Consider the following 18,422-nt stretch of genomic DNA (forward strand, 5'->3'; position numbering starts at 1 on the left):
CCTGGCCACCCTGGTGGGCTACATCTCTAGGGAATCTCAAGGTTCCCTCTCTTTGATGCAACCATGAGGAGATGTCTGGCCTGGGGATGCTCTTCACATCTCTATGGACACCTCGGCTTCCCTTTCCTCAGAGCAGCCAGGGGGAGGTGCCAGTCCTGGGTCCCCAGAGAGCCACATCTTTACAGACACTTTGGGTAGGAAGCCGCTGAGACTTGGTGGGTTCAGGTTTTCCCAACCTTGAGAGTGGCCACCATGGGCTAGGATTTCACTGCTTTCCTTCAAACCTCTGATGCTACAAAGTTGGCTTATGTCCCCCTGTGTCAAATACCACTTCCAAGAGGCCTCTGTGGTAGCCCATTGCTGGCCTCTGCCATTGGGCACAGGTGAAGTAGGGCTCCATGTGGCTGCCTGGCCCCTGGCTGCTGCAGGCCTGATCTGGAGGAAAACTGACTTGGGTGCAGTGAGGTGGCTCCTGGACTCCCTTTTGTTCTCTCTAGAGATTCCACTCCTCTTGGTGCTAGAGACAACAGAGCCAGACCTAGATAATATAGTGGGAGCAGGTTTCATCCAGTAACTCCTGAGGTGGAGGAAGAAGCAGAGCCCCCAGGAAGCTCCCCTCCAAGTGGGAACTTTTCCCCCTCTCTGCAGGATGTCTTCACATCCCAGGAAAACATCTCCCCTATGTGGGGCTTCTCTCCTCCTAGCAGGGTGTCTCCAATCCCATGGGCTGGCTCCACTCCCACGGGCGGGCGTCTTTCCTCCCAGCAAAGTGTCTCTCTTTGCTGGGGAGGGCATCTGGTGTAATAGGGGTGGGCATCTCTCCTCCCAGCAGCATTCTCTTCTCCCCTCCCAATTGGGTGTCTCCCCATCCCAGGGAGGTTTTCCTTAGAGTGGGGGCCTCTGCCCTCCCAGCAGGATGTCTTCCCTCCCAGCAGGGTGGCTCCACTTCTAGGGGCTGACTCCACTCCCAGGGATGTCTCCCCTCCTAGCAGAGTGTCTCTCTTCCCTAGGGGTTCTCTAGGATGGTGGGGGCAAGCATCTCTCCTCCAGCAGGGAATCTCCCCTCCCAGGGGATGGCTTCACTCTCAGCAGGTGTCTCAACCCTAGAGGGTGGTGACGTCCCTAGAGAGGGTGTCTTCCCTAGCAGCCAGGTGTCTCCCCTCTAGGGGGCATCTTCACTCCCAGTCCAACTTCAGGTGAATAGCATAGTGGGGGGCTGAGGGTGGGGCCTGAGTGCCACGTTAGATGCTGTCTGGCCCTTAGGCTGTGGACAGTGGTTTCTCCTCAGAGCTGAGCATAAGGACCCTGACTGTTGGACAACCTGGGTCATTCCACAGGGAGGGCAGAGCTCCCCTCTCCTCAGAGCAGCCCTAGGACACACCAGGCTGGGAGACCCTCCTGGACCTCATCTCTAGGTGTGCCCCTGGTTTCCCTCCTTGAGCAGCCTTGGAGTGATGCCAGGCCTGGGGACCCTGGTTGGCCAAGTCTCCAGGGTTGCCATTGTTCCTCTCCTCAGAACAGCCTGGGGACATTCCTGGCCATGACTCTAAGTATACCCCAGGGTTCCCTCTCAGAGTAGCATGAGGAGACACCAGGCTTGGGACCCTCTTGACCATGTCTCTAGCGATTCCAGGGGTACTCTTCTCAGAGAAGCCTAGAAGAGATGCCAGGACTGGGGACAATGGTAAATGACATCTGTAGGGATGCCTGGGGTTCCCTCTCATCAGAGCAGTCTGGGGGGAGAGGCCAAGCTTGGCCACCTTGGTGGGCTACATCTCTAGGGAATCCCAAGGTTCCCTCTCCTTGGAGCACCCAGGAGGACATGTGAGGCCTGGGGACCCTCTTCACATCTCTATGGCCACCTTGGCTTCCCTTTCCTCAGAGCACCCAGGGTTAGGTGCCAGGCCTGGGTCCTTGGTAAGCCACATATCTAGGGACACTCTGGGCAGGAAGCTGCTGAGGCTTGGTGAGTTCAGAATTTTGCAACCTGAGAGTGGCAACCATGGGCTAGGATTTCACTACTTTTCTTCAAACCTCTGATGCTACAAAGTTGGGTTATGGGCCTCTGTCCTTGGGCACAGGAGTGAAGCATTACTCATGGCTGCCTGGCCCCTGGCTGCAGCAGGCCTGATCTGGTAGAGGTGTTGCTAGGGTACAGGGAGGTGGCTCCTGGACTCCCTTTTGTTCTCTCTAGAGATTCCACTCCTCTTGGTGCTAGAGACAACAGAGCCTGACCTAGATACTGTAGTGGGAACAGGTTTCATCCGGTAACTCCTGAGGTGGAGGAAGAAGCAGAGTCCCCAGGAAGCCCTGGCAGCTCCCCTCCAAGTGGAAGCTTTTCCCCTCTCTGCAGGGTGTCTTTACATCCCAGGAAGGCATATCTACTATGGTTGTGGCTTCTCCCCTCCTAGCAGGGTGTCTCCAATCCCAGGGGCTTGCTCTACTCCCAGGGGTGTCCCACTCCCAACAAAGTGTCTCTCTTTGCTGGGGGGCATCTGGGGTAATGGGGGTGAGCATCTCTCCTCCCAGCAGTGTGTCTCCCCTCTTAGGGGGCATCTCCACTCCCAGCCAAGATTCAGGTGAGTTTTGCAGGCAGAGGGGCTGAGGGCAGGAACTGGTTGCCATCTTGGAAACTGTGTTGCCCTCAGCGTGAGTAGGGAGCTTTCTTCTCAGAGTTGAGCAGAGGAACCCTGATAAGGTGGGTCATCCCACAAGGAGGGCACAGTCCCCCTCTCATCAGAGCAGGCAGAATAAATGACAAGCCAGGAAAACATCTCGGGCCACGTCTCTAAGAGTATCCCAGGGGTACTCTCAGAGAGCAGCCTGGGGGAGACGCCAGGCCAGGAGACCATCTTGGCTTATCTCTGCAGATGCCTCTGGTTCCTCTCCTCAGACCAGCCTGAGGAAGAATCCTGGCTTGGGGACCTACTCGGCCATGTCTCTAGGGACATGTGGGGTTCCCTTACCTCAGAGCAGCCTGGAGGAGGCGTCAGACCTGGGGAACCTGGTGGGCCATGTCTCTAGGGTTGCCGGGGTTCCTCTACTCAGAGGAGCCTTTGGAAATGCCAGGCTGGGGACCCTCATTGAACATGTTCTCTAGTGATGCCCGGGATTCCCTCCTCAGGTCAGCCTAGGGGAGACGCCAGGCCTAGGCACCCTGGTGGGCTATGTAGGTCTCTTGCGACACTTGAGGCAGGTTGCAGGTGCAGCCTGCAGCTCCCAGAAGCTGCTGAGGCTTGGTCTGAGTTCAGGTTTCCCAACTCCTAGGCTGGCCACCATGGGCCGGGATTCCACTGCTTTTCTTCACAGCCCTGATCCTAAAGTGGTCTTTTGTCACCCTGTCTCAAAGATCACTTCCAGAGGCCTCTGTGGTGGCCCCATTATGGCCTCTGTCCTCGGGCACAGGAGTGAAGAACGCCTCACTGTGGCTGTGTGGCCCCTGGCCGCAGCAGGCTTGACCTGATGGGGGAAAGCTGGGATGCAGGGAGGTGGCTCCTGGACCCCCTTTTCTGCTCTCTAGAGATTTTAGTCCTCATGCCACAAACAGCACAGCCAGACCTAGTGACAGCAGTGGGAACACTCCTGGGGTTGAAGAAGAAGCACAGTCCCCAGGAAGCCCAGGATGCTCCCATCCCAGCAGGAGCTTCTCCCCTCCCTGCAGGGTGTCTCCCCATCCCAGGGAGGTGTCTCCCCATCCCAGGGAGGTGTCTCCCCTAGAGTGGGGGCCTCTGCCCTCCCAGCAGGGTATCTCCCCTCCCAGCAGGTTGTCTCCACTTTTAGGGGTAGCTAAACTTCCAGGGGTATCTCCCCTCCTAGCTGAGTGTGTCCCTTCTCTAGGGGCTGTCTAGGTTGGTTGGGGCAAGCATGTCCCCTCCCAGGAGGGAATCTCCCCTCCCAGGGATTGGCTTCCCTCTCAGCAGGTGTCTCTCCCCTAGAATGGGGTGTGTCCCCTAGCAGCAGGGTGTCTCCCCTCCTAGGGGCATCTCCACTTACAACCAAGCTCCAGGTGAGTAGCATAGTGGGGGGCTGAGGGTCGGTGTTGGGTGCCACCTTGGATGCTATTTGGCCCTCAGGCTGAGGAGGAAGCTTTCTCCTCAGAGCTTAGCAGAGGAACCCTGACTGCTGAACCAATTTGGTCATTCCACAGGGAGGACAGAGCTCCCCTCTCCTCAGAGCAGCCCCAGGACATGCCAGGCTGGGAAACACTCGTGGACCTCATCTCTAGGTTCCTCTGGGTTCTCTAGCTGAGCAGCCTGGGAGAGAAGCCAGTCCTGGGGACCCTGGTGGGCCAAGTCTCCAGGGCCGCCATTGTTCCTCTCCTCAGAACAGCATGGGGGAGATGCCAGGCCTGGGGACACTCTTGGCCATGACTGTAGGTACGCCCCGGGGTTCCCTCTCCTTAGAGCAGCATGAGGAGATGCCAGGCCTGGACCCTATGAACACGTCTCTAGTGATGCTGGGGGTAGTCTTCTCAGAGCAGCCTAGAAGAGATGCCAGGCCTGGGAACAATGGTGAGTGACATCTCTAGGGATGCCCAGGGTTCCCTCTCATCACAGCAGTCTCGGGGGAGATACCAGGCCTGGCCACCCTGGTGGGCTGCATCTCTAGAGAATCCCAAGGTTCCCTCTCCTCGGTGCAGACAAGAGGAGATTTTTGGCTTGGGGACCCTCTTTACATCTCTATGGACACCTCGGCTTCCTTTTCCTCAGATCACTCAGGGGGAGGTGCCAGGCCTGGGTCCCCAGTGAGCCACATATCTAGGGACACTCTGTGCAGGAAGCCCCTGAGGCTTGGTGAGTTCAGGTTTTCCCAACCTTGAGAGTGGCCACCATGGGCTAGGATTTCACTGGTTTTCTTCAAATTTCTGATCCCCCAAAGTTGGCTTATGTCACCCTGTGTCAAACTCCACTTCCAAGAGGCCTCTGTGGTGTCCCATTGCTGGCCTCTGTCCTTGGGCACAGGAGGTAAGCAGGGCTCCATGAGGCTGCCTGGCCTCTGGACGCAGCAGGCCTGATTTGAAGGAGGACTGCCTGGGGTGCAGGGAGGTGGCTCCTGGACTCCCTTTTGTTCTCTTTAGAGATTCCACTTCTCTTGGTGCTAGAGACAACAGAACCAGACCTAGATACTGTAGTGGGAACAGGTTTCATCCAGTAACTCCTGAGGTGGAGGAAGAAGCAGAGCCCCCAGAAAGCCCCAGCAGCTCCCCTCCAAGTGGGAGCTTTTTCCCTCTCTGCAGGATGTCTTCCCATCCCAGGAAGGCCATGTCTCTAGGTACACATGGGGTTCTGTGTCACCTTCAGTCTAAGCAGGGAGCTTTCTTCTCAGAGCTGAGCAGAGGGACACTGACTGCTGGAAAAGGTGAGTCATTCCACAAGAAGGGCAGACTCTCCCTCTCCTCAGAGCTAGAGACAACAGTGCCACCATCTCCCCTATGGTTGGAGCTTCTCCCCTCCTAGCAGGGTGGTTCCAATCCCAGGGGCTTGCTCCACTCCCAGGGGTTTCTCTCATCCCAGCAAAGTGTCTCACTTTGCTGGGGGGGGGCATCTGGGGTCATGGGGGTGAGCATCTCTCCTCCCTGCATTGTGTCTCCCCTCTTAGGGGACATCTCCACTGCCAGCCAAGATTCAGGTGAGTTTTGTGGGCAGAGGGGCTGAGGACTGGAACTGGTTGCCACCTTAGAAACTATGTTGCCATCAGGCTGAGTAGGGAGCTTTCTTCTCAGAGCTGAGCAGAGGAACCCTGACTGCTGGATAAGGTGGGTCATCCCACAAGGAGGGCAGAGTCCCCCTCTCATCAGAGCAGCCAGAATAGATGACAAGCCAGAAAACCCTCTCAGGCCACGTCACTATGAGTATCCCAGGGGTACCCTCAGAAAGCAGCCTGGGGGAGATGCCAGGCCAAGAGTCCATCTTGGCTGTATCTCTATAGATGCCTCTGGTCTTCTCCTCAGACCAGCCTGAGGAAGAATCCTGGCTTGGGGACCTACTCGGCCATGTCTCTACGGACATGTGGGGTTCCCTTACCTCAGAGCAGCCTGGAGGAGACATCAGGCCTGGGGAACCTGGTGGGCCACATCTCTAGAGATGCTGGGGTTCCTCTCCTCAGAGGAGCCTTTGGAAATTCCAGGCTGGGGACCTTCATGGACCATGTCTCTAACGATGTCCGAGTTTCCCTCCTCAGGTCAGCCTATGGAGACGCCAAGCCTAGGCACACTTGTGGCCTATATATGTCTCTTGGGACACTCACAGCAGGGGACAGGTGAAGCCTACAGCTCCCAGAAGCTGCTGGGGCTTGGTCAGAGTTCAGGTTTCCCAACTGCTAGACTGACCACAATGGGCTGGGATTTCACTGCTTTTCTTCATACCCCTGATCCTAAAGTGGGCTTCTGTTACACTATGTTAAAGACCACTTCCAGATACCTCTGTGGTGGCCCCTATCTGGCCTCTGCCCTTGGGCACAGGAGTGAAGAAGGGCTCACTGTGGCTGCTTGGCCCCTGGCCGCAGTAAGCCTGACCTGGTTGGGGACAGGCTGTGGTGCAAGAAGGAAGCTCCTGGACCCCCTTTTCCACTCTCTAGAAATTTCACTCCTCCTCATGCCACAGACAGCACACCCAGACCTGGTGAGAGCAGGGGGAACACTCCTGGGGTGAAGGAAGAAGCAGAGTCCCCAGGAAGCCCAAAATGCTCTCCTCCCAGAAGGAACTTCTCCCCTCCCAGCCAAATGTCTCCCCATCCAAAGCAAGTGTCTCCCCTAGAGTGGGGGCCTCTGCCCTCCCAGCAGGGTGTCTCCACTTCTAGGGGGTGGCTCCACTACCAGGGGTGTCTCTCCTTTTAGCAGAGTGTCTCCCTTCCCTAGGGGTTGTCTGGGTTGGTGAGGGCAAGCATCTCCACTCCCAGCATGTAACCTCCCCTCCCAAGGGTTGGCTTCCCTCTCAGCAGGTGTGTCTCCCCTAGAGGGGGTGACTCCCTTAGAGGGGGAATCATCCCTGGCAGCCCAGTTTCTCCCCTCTAGGGGGCATCTCCACTCCCAGCCAGCTTCAGGTGAGTATCATCGTGGGGGGATGAGGGTGGGGCCTGGGTTCCACCTTGGATGCGGTTTGGCCCTCAGGCTGAGGAGGGAGCTTTCTCCTCAGAGCTGAGCAGAGGAACCATGATTGCTGGACAATGTGGGTCATTCCACAGAGGGCACAGAGCTCCCCTCTCCTCAAAGCTGCCCCAGGACATGCCAGGCTGGGAGACCCTCCTCGACCTCATCTCTAGGTGTGCCCCTGGGCTCCCCCCCTGAGCAGCCTTTGAGAGATGCCAGGCCTGGGGACCCTGGTGGGCCAAGTCTCCAGAGCTGCCGGGGTTCCTCTCCTCAATACAGCTGGGGGGAAAAGCCAGGCCTGGGGACACTGTTGGCAATGACTCTAGGTATGCCCCGGGTTTCTCTCAGAGCAGCATGAGGAGATGCCAGGCCTGGGACCCTCTTGACGACGTCACTAGCAATGCCGGGGGTACTCTTCTCAGAGAAGCCTAGAAGAGATGCCAGGACTGGGGACAATGGTGAGTGATGTCTCTAGGGATGCCCAGGGTACCCTCTCATCAGAGCAGTCTGGGTGGAGAGGCCAGGCCTGGCCACCCTGTTGGGCTACATCTCTAGAGAATCCCAAGGTTCCCTCTCCTCGGAGCAGCCAGTAGGCGATGTCTGGCCTAGGGACCCTCTTCACATCTCTGTGACACCTTGGCTTCCCTTTCCTCAGAGCACCCATGGGGAGGTGCCAGGCCTGGGTCCCCAGTGAGCCACATATCTAGGGACACTCTGTGCAGGAAGCCGCTGAGGCTTGGTGAGTTCAGGTTTTCCCAACCTTGAGAGTGGGCTAGGATTTCACTGGTTTTCTTCAAACCTCTGATGCCACAAAGTTGAGTTATGTCACCCTGTGTCAAAAATTCACTTCCAAGAGGCCTCTGTGGTGTCCCATTGCTGGCCTCTGTCCTTGGGCACAGGAGTGAAGTGGGGCTCCATGTGGTTATCTGGCCCCTGGCCTCAGCAGGCCTGATCTTGTGGAGGACTGGCTGGGGTGCCAGGAGGTGGCTTCTGAACTCCCTTTTGTTCTCTCTAGAGATTCCACTCCTCTTGGTGCTAGAGACAACAGAGCCTGACCTAGATACTGTAGTGGGAACAGGTTTCATCCGGTAACTCCTGAGGTGGAGGAAGAAGCAGAGTCCCCAGGAAGCCCTGGCAGCTCCCCTCCAAGTGGAAGCTTTTCCCCTCTCTGCAGGGTGTCTTTACATCCCAGGAAGGCATATCTACTATGGTTGTGGCTTCTCCCCTCCTAGCAGGGTGTCTCCAATCCCAGGGGCTTGCTCTACTCCCAGGGGTGTCCCACTCCCAACAAAGTGTCTCTCTTTGCTGGGGGGCATCTGGGGTAATGGGGGTGAGCATCTCTCCTCCCAGCAGTGTGTCTCCCCTCTTAGGGGGCATCTCCACTCCCAGCCAAGATTCAGGTGAGTTTTGCAGGCAGAGGGGCTGAGGGCAGGAACTGGTTGCTATCTTGGAAACCGTGTCACCCTCAGCATGAGTAGGGAGCTTTCTTCTCAGAGGTGAGCAGAGGAACCCTTACTGCAGGACAAGGTGGGTCATTCCACAAGGAGGGCAGAGTCACCCTCTTCTCAGACTAGCCAGAAAAGATGACAAGCCAGAAAACCCTCATGGGACACATCTCTAGGGGATACTGGGGGTACCCACAGAGAATAGCCTGGGGGATATGCCAGGCCTGAAGACCCTCTTGGCTACAAATCTACAGATGCCTTGGGTTCCTCTCCTCAGACCAGCCTGAGGAAGATTCCTGGCTTGGGGACACTCTTAGCCATGTCTCTAGGGACATGTGGGGTTCCCTTTCCTCAGAGCAGCCTCAGGGAGATGTCCGGCCTGGGGACCCTGGTGGGCCATGTCTCTAGGGATGCTCAGGTTTCCTCTCCTCAGAAGAGCCTTAAGAAATGCTAGGCTGGGGACCCTCATGGACCACGTCTCTAGCAATGCCCGGGGTTCCATCCTTAGATCAGCCTAGGGGAGATGCCAGGCCTAGGCACCCTGGTGAGCTAAGTATGTCTCTTGGGACACTTGAGACAGGGGGCAGGGGCAACCTGCAGCTCCCAGAAGCTGCTGGGGCTCGGTCAGAGTTCAGGTTTCCTAACTCCTAGACTGGCCACCATGGGCTGGGATTTCACTGCTTTTCTTTACACCCCTTATCCTAAAGTGGGCTTCTGTCACATGTGTCAAAGACCATTTCCAGAGGCCTCTGTGCTGGCCCCTTTCTGGCCTCTGCCCTTGAGTGCAAGAGTGAAGAAGGGCTCACTGTGACTGCCTGGCCCTTGGCCACAGCAGGCCTGACCTGGTGGGGGACAGGCTGGGGTGCAAGAAGGTGGCCCCTGGACTCCCTTTTCTGCTCTCTAGAGATTTCACTCCTCCTCATGCCACAGACAGCACAGCCAGACCTAGTGTCAGCCTAGGGAACACTCCTGGGGTGGAGGGTATCTAGCTATACCTGGGGTTCCCTCCTCAGGTCAGCCTAGGGGAGACTCAAGGCCTAGGCACCCTGGTGGGCTATGTATGTCTCTTGGGACACTCAAGGCAGGTGGCAGAGTCCCCAGGAAGCCTAGGATGCTCCCCTTCCAGCAGGAGTTTCTCCCCTCCAAGCAGGATGTCTCCCCATCTCAGGGAATTGTCTCCCCTAGTGTGGGGGCCTCTGTCCTCCCAGCAGGGCATCTCCCCTCCCAGCAGGGTCTCCACTTCTAGGGGGTTGCTCCACTCCCAAGAGTGTCTCCACTCCTTGCAGAGTGTCTCTCTTCCCTAGGGGTTGTCTGGGTTGGTGGGGCAAGCATCTCCCCTCCCAGCAGGGAATCTCCCCTCCCAGGGGTTGGCTTCCCTCTCAACAGGTGTCTCTCCCCTAGAGTGGTGTGACTCCCCTAGAGGGGTGTCTCCCCTAGCAGCAGGATGTCTCCCCTCCTAGGGGGCATCTCCACTCTCAGCCAAGCTTCAGGTGAGTAGCATAGTGGGGGGCTGAGGGCGGGGCCTGGGTGCCACCTTGGGAGCTGTCTGGTCCTCAGGCTGAGGAGGGAGCTTCCTCCTCAGAGCTGAGCAGAGGAACTCTTTCTGCTGGACAATATGGGTCATTCCACAGGGAGGGCAGAGGTCTCCTCTCCTCAGAGCAGCCTCAGGGCTCACTAGCTGGGAAACCCTCGTGGACCTCATTTCTAGGTGTGCCCCTGGGTTTCCTCCCTGAGTGGCCTGGGAGAGATGCCAGACCTGGGGACCCTCGTGGGCCAAGTCTACAGGGCTGCCAGGTTTCCTTTCCTCAGAACCACCTCAGGGAGATGCCGGGCCTGGGGACACTCTTGGCCATGACTCTAGGTACATCCTGGGGTTCACTCTCCTCAGAGCAGCCTGAGGAGACACCAGACCTGGGACCTTCTTGACCACATCTCTAGCAATGCCAGGGGTATTCTTCTCAGAGCAGCCTAGAAGAGATGCCAGGCTTGGGGACAATGGTGAGTGATGTCTCTATGGATGCCCGGGGTTCCCTCTCATCAGAGCCATCTGGGGGAGTTGCCAGGCCTGGCCACCCTGGTGGGCTACATCTCTAGGGAATCCCAAGGTTCCCTCTCCTCAGAGCAACCACAAGGAGATGTCTGGCCTGGGGACACTCTTCACATCTCTGTGGACACCTCAGCTTACCTTTCCTCAGAGCAGCCAGGGGGAGGTGCCAGGCCTGGATCCCTGGTGAGCCACATCTCTGGGGACACTCTGGGGAGGAAGCCACTGAGGCTTGGTGAGTTCAGGTTTTCCCAACCTTGAGAGTGGCCACCATGGGCTAGGATTTCACTGGTTTTCTTCAAACCTCTAATGCCACAAAGTTGGATTATGTCACCCTGTGTCAAAACCACTTCCAATACACCTCCGTGGTGGCCCATTACTGACCTCTCTCCTTGGGCACAGGAGTGAAGCAGGGCTCCATGTGCCTGTCTGGCCCCTGGCCTCAGCAGGCCTGATCTGGTTTTGGACTGGCTGGGGTGCAGTGAAGTGACTCCCGGACTCCTTTTTGTTCTCTCTAGGGATTCCACTCCTCTTGGTGCTAGAGACAACCAAGCCAGACCTAGATACTGTAGTGGGAGTAGGTTTCATCCAGTAACTCCTGAGGTGGAGGAAGAAGCAGAGTCCCCAGGAAGCCCCAGCAGCTCCCCTCTAAGTGGGAGCTTTTTCCCTCTCTGCAGGATGTCTTCACATCCCAGGAAGGCCATGTCTCTAGGTGCACATGGGTTTCTGTGTCACCCTCAGTCTGAGTAGGGAACTTTCTTCTCAGAGCTGAGCAGAGGAACACTGACTACTGGAAAAGGTGAGTCATTCCACAAGAAGGGCAGAGTCCCCCTCTCAACAGAGCCGCCAGAATAGATGACAAGCCAGAAAAACCTCTCAGGCCACATCTCTAAGAGTATCCCAGGGGTACCCTCTTAGAGCAGCCTGGGGGAGATGTCAGGCCTGGAGACCCTCTTGGCTATATCTCTACGGATGCCTCAGGTTCCTCTCCTCAGACCAGCCTGAGGAAGAATCCTGGCTTGGGTACATACTCGGCCAATTCTCTAGGGACACGTGGTGTTCCCTTTCCTCAGAGCAGCCTGGGGGAGATGTCAGGCCTGGGGACCCTGGTGGGCCATGTCTCTAGGGATGCCCAGGTTTCTTCTCCTCACAGGAGCCTTTGGAAATGCCAGGCTGGGGACCCTCATGGACCATGTCTCTAGCGATGCCCGGGATTCCCTCCTCAGGTCAGCCTAGAGGAGATGCCAGGCCTAGGCACCCTGGTGGGATAAGTATGTCTATTGGGACACTCGAGGCAGGGGGCAGGTGAAGCCTTCAGCTTCCAGAATCTGCTGGGACTTGGTTGGAGTTCAGGTTTCCCAACTCCTAGACTGGCCACCATAGGCTGGGATTTCACTGCTTTTCTTCACACCTGGGGTGCAGAGAGATGGCTCCTGGACTACCTTTTCTCCTCTCTAGAGATTTCATTCCTCCTTATGCCACAGAAAGTACAGCCAGACCTAGGGACAGCAGTGGGAACATTTCTGGGGTGGAGGAAGAAGCAGAGTCCCCAGAAGCCCAGGGTGCTTCCCTTCCAGAAGGAGCTTCTCTTCTTCTCTTCCCAGCAGGGTGTCTCCCCATCCCATGGAGGTGTCTGCCCTAGAGTGGGGGCCTCTGCTCTCCTAGCAGGGTGTCTTTACTTCTAGGGGGTGGCTCCAGTCCTAGGGGTGTCTCCCCTTCTAGCAGGGTGTTTCTCTTCCATAGGGGGCTGTCTGGGTTTGTGGGGGCATGCATCTCCCCTCACATATGGGTATCTCCCCTCCCAGGGGTTGGCTTCCCTGTCAGCTGGTGTCTCTCCCTTAGGAGGAGCATCACCACTAGAGGGGGTGTGACTCCCTTAGAGGGGGTGTCTTCCCTCCCAGCAGGGTGTCTCCTCTCCCATGGGGCATCTCCACTCCCAGCAAAGTTTCAGGTGATAACCATAGTGGAAGGCTGAATGGGGGGCCTAGGTCCACCTTGGATGCTGTCTGGGCCTCAGGCTGAGGAGGGAGCTTTCTCCTCAGAGCTGAGCATAGGAACCCTGACTGCTGGACAACATGGGTCATTCCACAGAGAGGGCAAAGCTCCCCTCTCCTCAGAGCAGCCCTAGGAGAGGCCATGCTGGGAAACCCTTGTGGGCCTCATCTCTAGGCGCACCCCTGGATTCCCTTCCAGAGCAGTTTAGTTGTCTAAGTGTCTAATTGTTTAGTTAATATATGTTTATCTAATTGTTTTTCTTTAATATAAAACACATAATTTATACATTTCTTATACATGCATTTATCTGATGCTCTGCCTTTCAATTGCAGATATTTGAGATAAATGTATTTTACTATAATATTTTCTTTCAAGAGGTCAAACAACAATCAAGTAATCTCATATTAGTATACAAACTGTATTAGATGATAAACAGATATAATTCTGTCTACAGAAATATCCAAGTACTTTAACTATGTTTTCATTAAGATATTTTTTCTTATCAAGGTATGATAACTTGTTTTGATTCTAAAGTTTTCAGAAATTGTTCCAAAGTATAACCAGGAAAAGTTTTAAAAGAAAAGAAGATGCTTCAACAGAGAAGAAGCACACATTGGACGTCCTCAGAAGAAGAAAAAAATCATCTTTGGGTAAAACAATGTCTTTCTATTCTAGGTTTTAATGATAAAGATATTTTCCTAAATCGATCTTTATATCATTATCTAGACAGACAGATCATATAGAAAGTTAAAACAATTGAGAAATAGTTTTATATGTACTGGACTGACTATAAGAATTTTAACTGATTAATTTAAGTATATTTCAGGCTATTTTCCTGATTTTACTATGCTGATATGAGCGAATATTTTGTCCATATTTAGACATGATGAAGACATATTAAAATATTAAGTTTATTTTCTTTAAGGAAGATCTTTATTGCCTAATTATTTCTACTGTTTAAGGCAAGGATTAATTTTTTCAATAAATTCATATCCTTAATTAAACACTAAATATATTAAACTGCTGACTTAGATCCCAATTTTGACAATTCTCCTTGGTTACTAAATTTTATTAATTCAAAGACACTGCTGATTCTTGCATGTTACTTTGTTTCTTGGAAAATTATGAGATTTGGGAGAACATTTTATTAGGACTGAGGTTTTCCAAATTAAAGTTGTATTTTAGTTTTGAGCAAAACTGTGTTGAAAATTCATTGGTACTTTATAAGTTCTCTGACTAGACCTATTATCTGTAAAAAAAATATGATAAGATTTATATATCACTCTCTACACTGGGAAGTAACCTTAATCATATTTTCTAAAAGACAATTAAGAGACACCTAATTAAAGGATAGTATTCTGAAACATAGAGATATTTTAAGACCTTGCCTCAGAAAGAGGTTAATGGTTCTTTCTAAATTGTTAGAATAAATTAACTATCTATATATTGGGAAATTACAATAATCAATAAAAGGTATCTCATTTTCATATCTAGCCTTAATTACTCTTAAGAGAAGGCCTTAAAATTTTATCTACCAGAAACTATAATCAAAGGAAACCTCTCAAACTTAATATAGACCAAAATAAATTCAGGGAGATTTCCAAAAGATCCAGATTCATATATTAATATATTAGAATTTATACCAGGCCTTTAATCAATTTTATTAAATAAAGAAAAGGGGGAAAACAGGACTCCACAGGCACACAATACATCTTACAAATATTTCAAAATTTTCTTAAATTGTGATACTGAGTCTTATTGTTACCAAAATGATTCAGTAAATTAATCAGATTTCAAAAGATAAAGTTTAAACCTGTCATCATGATAATGACTGAGAAACCTGGCACAGGATTAGATTAACTAGATTAACTGTACTGATGATACCACTAGTTATTGGGTGACAAGTTCTGCTTCCCCATGAAGTTTGAACATTAGAGAAGCATGCTGAGGTAAGCATATGAACCAGGGTTTATTTCAAAAGGGGTAACATAGACTTCTCCCATGAGGGAGAAGGGGGTCATAGCTGGTATCCCAAGAAGCAAGGTGCTCTGCCCTTTTTATATGATCTAGGCTTTCTTTGTTCTCCTGCCTTTCCCCACCCCTTATCTTTCACCTTCCTTTCTAGTGACTAGGCCCAGGAATGCTCAGCGGGTGGGTCAAAAGGTCGGAAATAGGTGGGCTGAAGAGGGAAGAGCAGTGTAGAGTAGTCCTGGACATATTAACAACCATGTAGCTCCCTGTAGGGAGGGCAAACTCCTGGGACAGGTTACCTTGGCAACAGGTTGGAGCAGAGGCACGTTCTTGATAAGATCCCTCAGGGGACAGTCTTCAACTTCCCAGACTCACTCAAAATTGGCCTCTTTGACCTGACCTGACTCAATGTACCTATCTATACTGACTTCCTAATTCTGTCTTCACTGAATGTAGTGGTCAACTACACCTATATGTTGATCCTATGGTAAACAGGATGTCTAGAAGTATCATTTGAGAAAAAGACAGCATATAAGAAACCTAAACCAGCCAATCATGCTGGTCTCTAAGATTAAGACTATATTTACTTATCTAGACAATTGTCAGAAAAATTAATGAAATAGATTGTTTCCTATTCAAGACAGTTATTTACATAGAATATCCACCAATGTATTATTGCCCTAATATTTCTACAATAGAAGTTGATATCTTTTCTAAGTGGATGGATTGTGCATGTCTTGTCAGTACAACACAAGATATCTAGAAATAAAGTACATATTTTAGGCTGGTCTCCTAGAATAGACAAGAACAATTACATGAGGATGCCATAACTCCTAGAAACTTTAAACTCTCAGTGAGACGGCATCCAAAAAGATGTTTTGATGTTTAACTCCAACCTTCAGAATATTTATATTACTGACAGACCTAAGAAACTCCTTAAATGTGAGAATTAAGAGTAAGGATGAAAAATACAACTTATATTATTGTTATCTCTGGTTATTTCTAGCTAATATTTCAGATCTATTATATGCTGAAGTTAATGTTCAGGCTTTAAAACAGGTGCATCCCAATTAACCAGACCTAGGCAAGCTCTTGATCTCATGATCCTTGAAGTGATACTTTAAATATTATTCCTTGCTTCTACAATATTTCTTGTGGTTATATCTTAAAACTTATATTGATTTTCTTAATATTTGACTTAAATTACTTCCAAGATTCTTCATAGTCAGATAAGTGCTGATGGAAGGATTGGAACTAAGTTAAAATGCTCTAAACAGCCACTGTAATAAATATTGTGAATGAACTCTCTGCTCTATGGTTTGTGGAAAGGCCTAAATGCCATGCCAAATAAAAATGTCTATGTTACTAGGGCCAAACAGAATGCTTCCCAATAAAATTGGGAAAAGATTAAGAATCTTCTGATAAGCATTGGCAAAATAATGATAATAACCTGGATCTTCCAAAGTTAATTAAATGACTTTAATCCTAAATATGTTGAAACATTCCACATGGTGTTTCATTGAGATAATATGTTTTCTACTAATTCCTTTTGTGTTTCAATAGTAAATCATGATGACCTCGGACCAAGAATCCAGTGACTAAAAGATATAATCCCCCAATGGTATTTAAATATTAAGAAAGGGGGAATATGTGGGGAGCCACATTGAGCTACCATGCCTTCCAGTCCTGATGCACCACAAGGATCTGAAAGATCACTGTAGTTGGCGTGGTAATGACTCATGACTCGGTCTTTTCCCCCACTCAGATAGCAAGGCCAGTCTTCTGAGTAGGCATACCCCTGAGGTTGAGCTACACTCACCTATTCTTTTGTAACACTACCCCTTTGCCCTATTTGGGATAGAATGTTCCATGGAAACTCCCTATAAAAAGGCCATGCTTTTGAGCATGGCCTTTCTAGCTGTCAGTCAACCTGCTGTCAGCAGACATCATGAAGCCACACTCAACCCCATGAAACCTGACCACTTGCATCATTTGAATGGCTTCTCCCCAATTAAAGGGTTCAGCACATGTTCTCTCTCTCTTTACATGAACCCCTAAGGTCAGAGGAGCCTTCACAGGACCCAAGAAAAAGATTTCTCTGTCTCTTGTGTGATTACTTCATGCAACCCAGTTCAGTTTACCTGGAGTGACCCTAAGTGTTTTAGTCATGAGAAATGCAACAATTATGGGTAATGTTATTGTGAGTTTTGCCCTCTCACCTCTGTTAGGAATGCCATGGAAACTGAAAGCCATATACCCTGATGCCCTGAGGATTCTGAGTATTGTTAGGGCCAGTATTAGGGCTATGGTAAGTTTAGGGTTTGTTTTGGTACTAGGGATTGAACCCAGGGGTGCTTAAGCACTGAGCCACATCTCCAAACTTTTTATTTTTTGAGACAAGGTCTTGTTAAGTTGCTTAGGGCCTCACTAAATTTCTAAGGCCAGCTTTGAACTTGTAATCCTTCAACCTCAGCCTCCCAAACCTCTGGGATTAAATACAATGTTTAGCATTTTGCCAATTATCTTCTAGGGATCCTGGTGGTTTTTTCCAATTAGAATTGTGGGTAATATAGTCATGTATTTAGCCCACTCACTGTAAGAGGAGGGCTCTGACAACTTCTGCCCCTTGGCATCATGGTTGATATAATTCTGAGTTTTGCCCACATACCTCTGCTAGTAGTCACATAAAGATGAATGCCTCATGCTTGCCCTGGGATCCTGAGAATTCTGAGAAGTTAGGGTTAGGGCTAGGATTAGGGCAAGGGCTAGGGATTGGGTTAATATTTGCCCTTTGCTGATTTCTACATGGGATCCTGGCAGTATCTGCCACTCAGATTGTGGGTAAGGTAATCTATGATGTGCCTGCTTATTGTGGAGAATCCTTGGAGCATTGGGTGCTCTCTAGCATTTGGGGTATAAGGAGAGTAAATGGTGAAAAATGACTGAGAGAACCTGGAGGCAGGTGCCCACTGTGCTTCTAGGAGAGATTGAGGGTGACATTGAGGTACAAAGAGAGTGAAGTGCTTATAATCAGGGTCAGGGTGAACCACAGGCAAGCTCGGTTCAAGTGGCCAAGAGCCGGGGTGACAGAAGGGAGAAGTAGGGTTCTGGAGGCTCTTACCATGTGGTAAGTAGGGGTGATGCACCTCAGCCAATCTCTGCACAGGGGACAACTGATCAATGACCCTCTTTCTCACTGGAAATTTGGATAAATGAGATAAAGCCTCTTTTCTGCAGAATCAAAACAAGGATGTCTGCTGTTGCCCTCAGATCTGGTCATTGTCCTAAAACTCACCCATTGCTGAGCCATTAGGACAAACAAAACCTGTCACATTCAACCACAACCACTAATGCCAGATGACCCCAAATCATAATCTACAGAACCACAATCCCCAGGCATACAGCATTTCCAGCACAGATCTCCTAGGACAAACACAATTTCAAGGCCACTGGCTGCCAGGTGCTGTCATCCCCTCAGGCAGTGGGGCCATCTCTCCTGCTCAGTTCCCCTCCTTCCTTAGTTGGAGACCAGGGTTTAGAGAGGGAGGCTGGGGCACAGCAGTGATGAACTTGGCTCAGGTGGCCTGGGATAGCTGGGCTGGATGCCATGTCTGCCTCCCTACTTGAGGTTGTGTTATACTGCATGTGGACTATGCTCCCTCCTTCCTCCAGTGGATTGTGGATTTTCTTTCCTTACAGGATTTACCCACCCATGCAGCAGCCATCACCAGAGTGTTCCTGGAGAAGGGTCCAGGCCCAAGTGATGAGCTGGCAGAGGTGGGCAGCTTCCTGGTGACAGTGCTTCCACCATCGACTCCTGATTTATGGTCCCCCGAGGTAGGCCCCAAGAGCCTTTGGCCTAGATAAGCATTTCTGCAGG

The 18,422-nt window shown here is 51.3% G+C and overlaps 1 protein-coding gene across 1 annotated transcript in view; it reads left to right on the forward strand.

The window, feature by feature from the left end:
• Window positions 1-3,463, forward strand: part of LOC124094123 (uncharacterized) — a 35,574-nt gene extending 32,111 nt beyond the window's left edge. The window contains exons 4-5 of the mRNA XM_058580360.1: window positions 2,894-3,007; window positions 3,125-3,463. Coding sequence (XP_058436343.1) covers window positions 2,894-3,007; window positions 3,125-3,463 — 453 coding nt within the window. The remainder of the gene's footprint in view (window positions 1-2,893; window positions 3,008-3,124) is intronic.
• The last annotated feature ends 14,959 nt before the right edge of the window (window positions 3,464-18,422 follow it).

This window comes from Marmota monax, unplaced genomic scaffold (genome assembly GCF_021218885.2).
Source record: "Marmota monax isolate L192 unplaced genomic scaffold, Marmota_monax_Labrador192_F-V1.1 WCK01_AAM20220418_F8-fsc00195, whole genome shotgun sequence".
NCBI classification, from domain to species: domain Eukaryota; kingdom Metazoa; phylum Chordata; class Mammalia; order Rodentia; family Sciuridae; genus Marmota; species Marmota monax.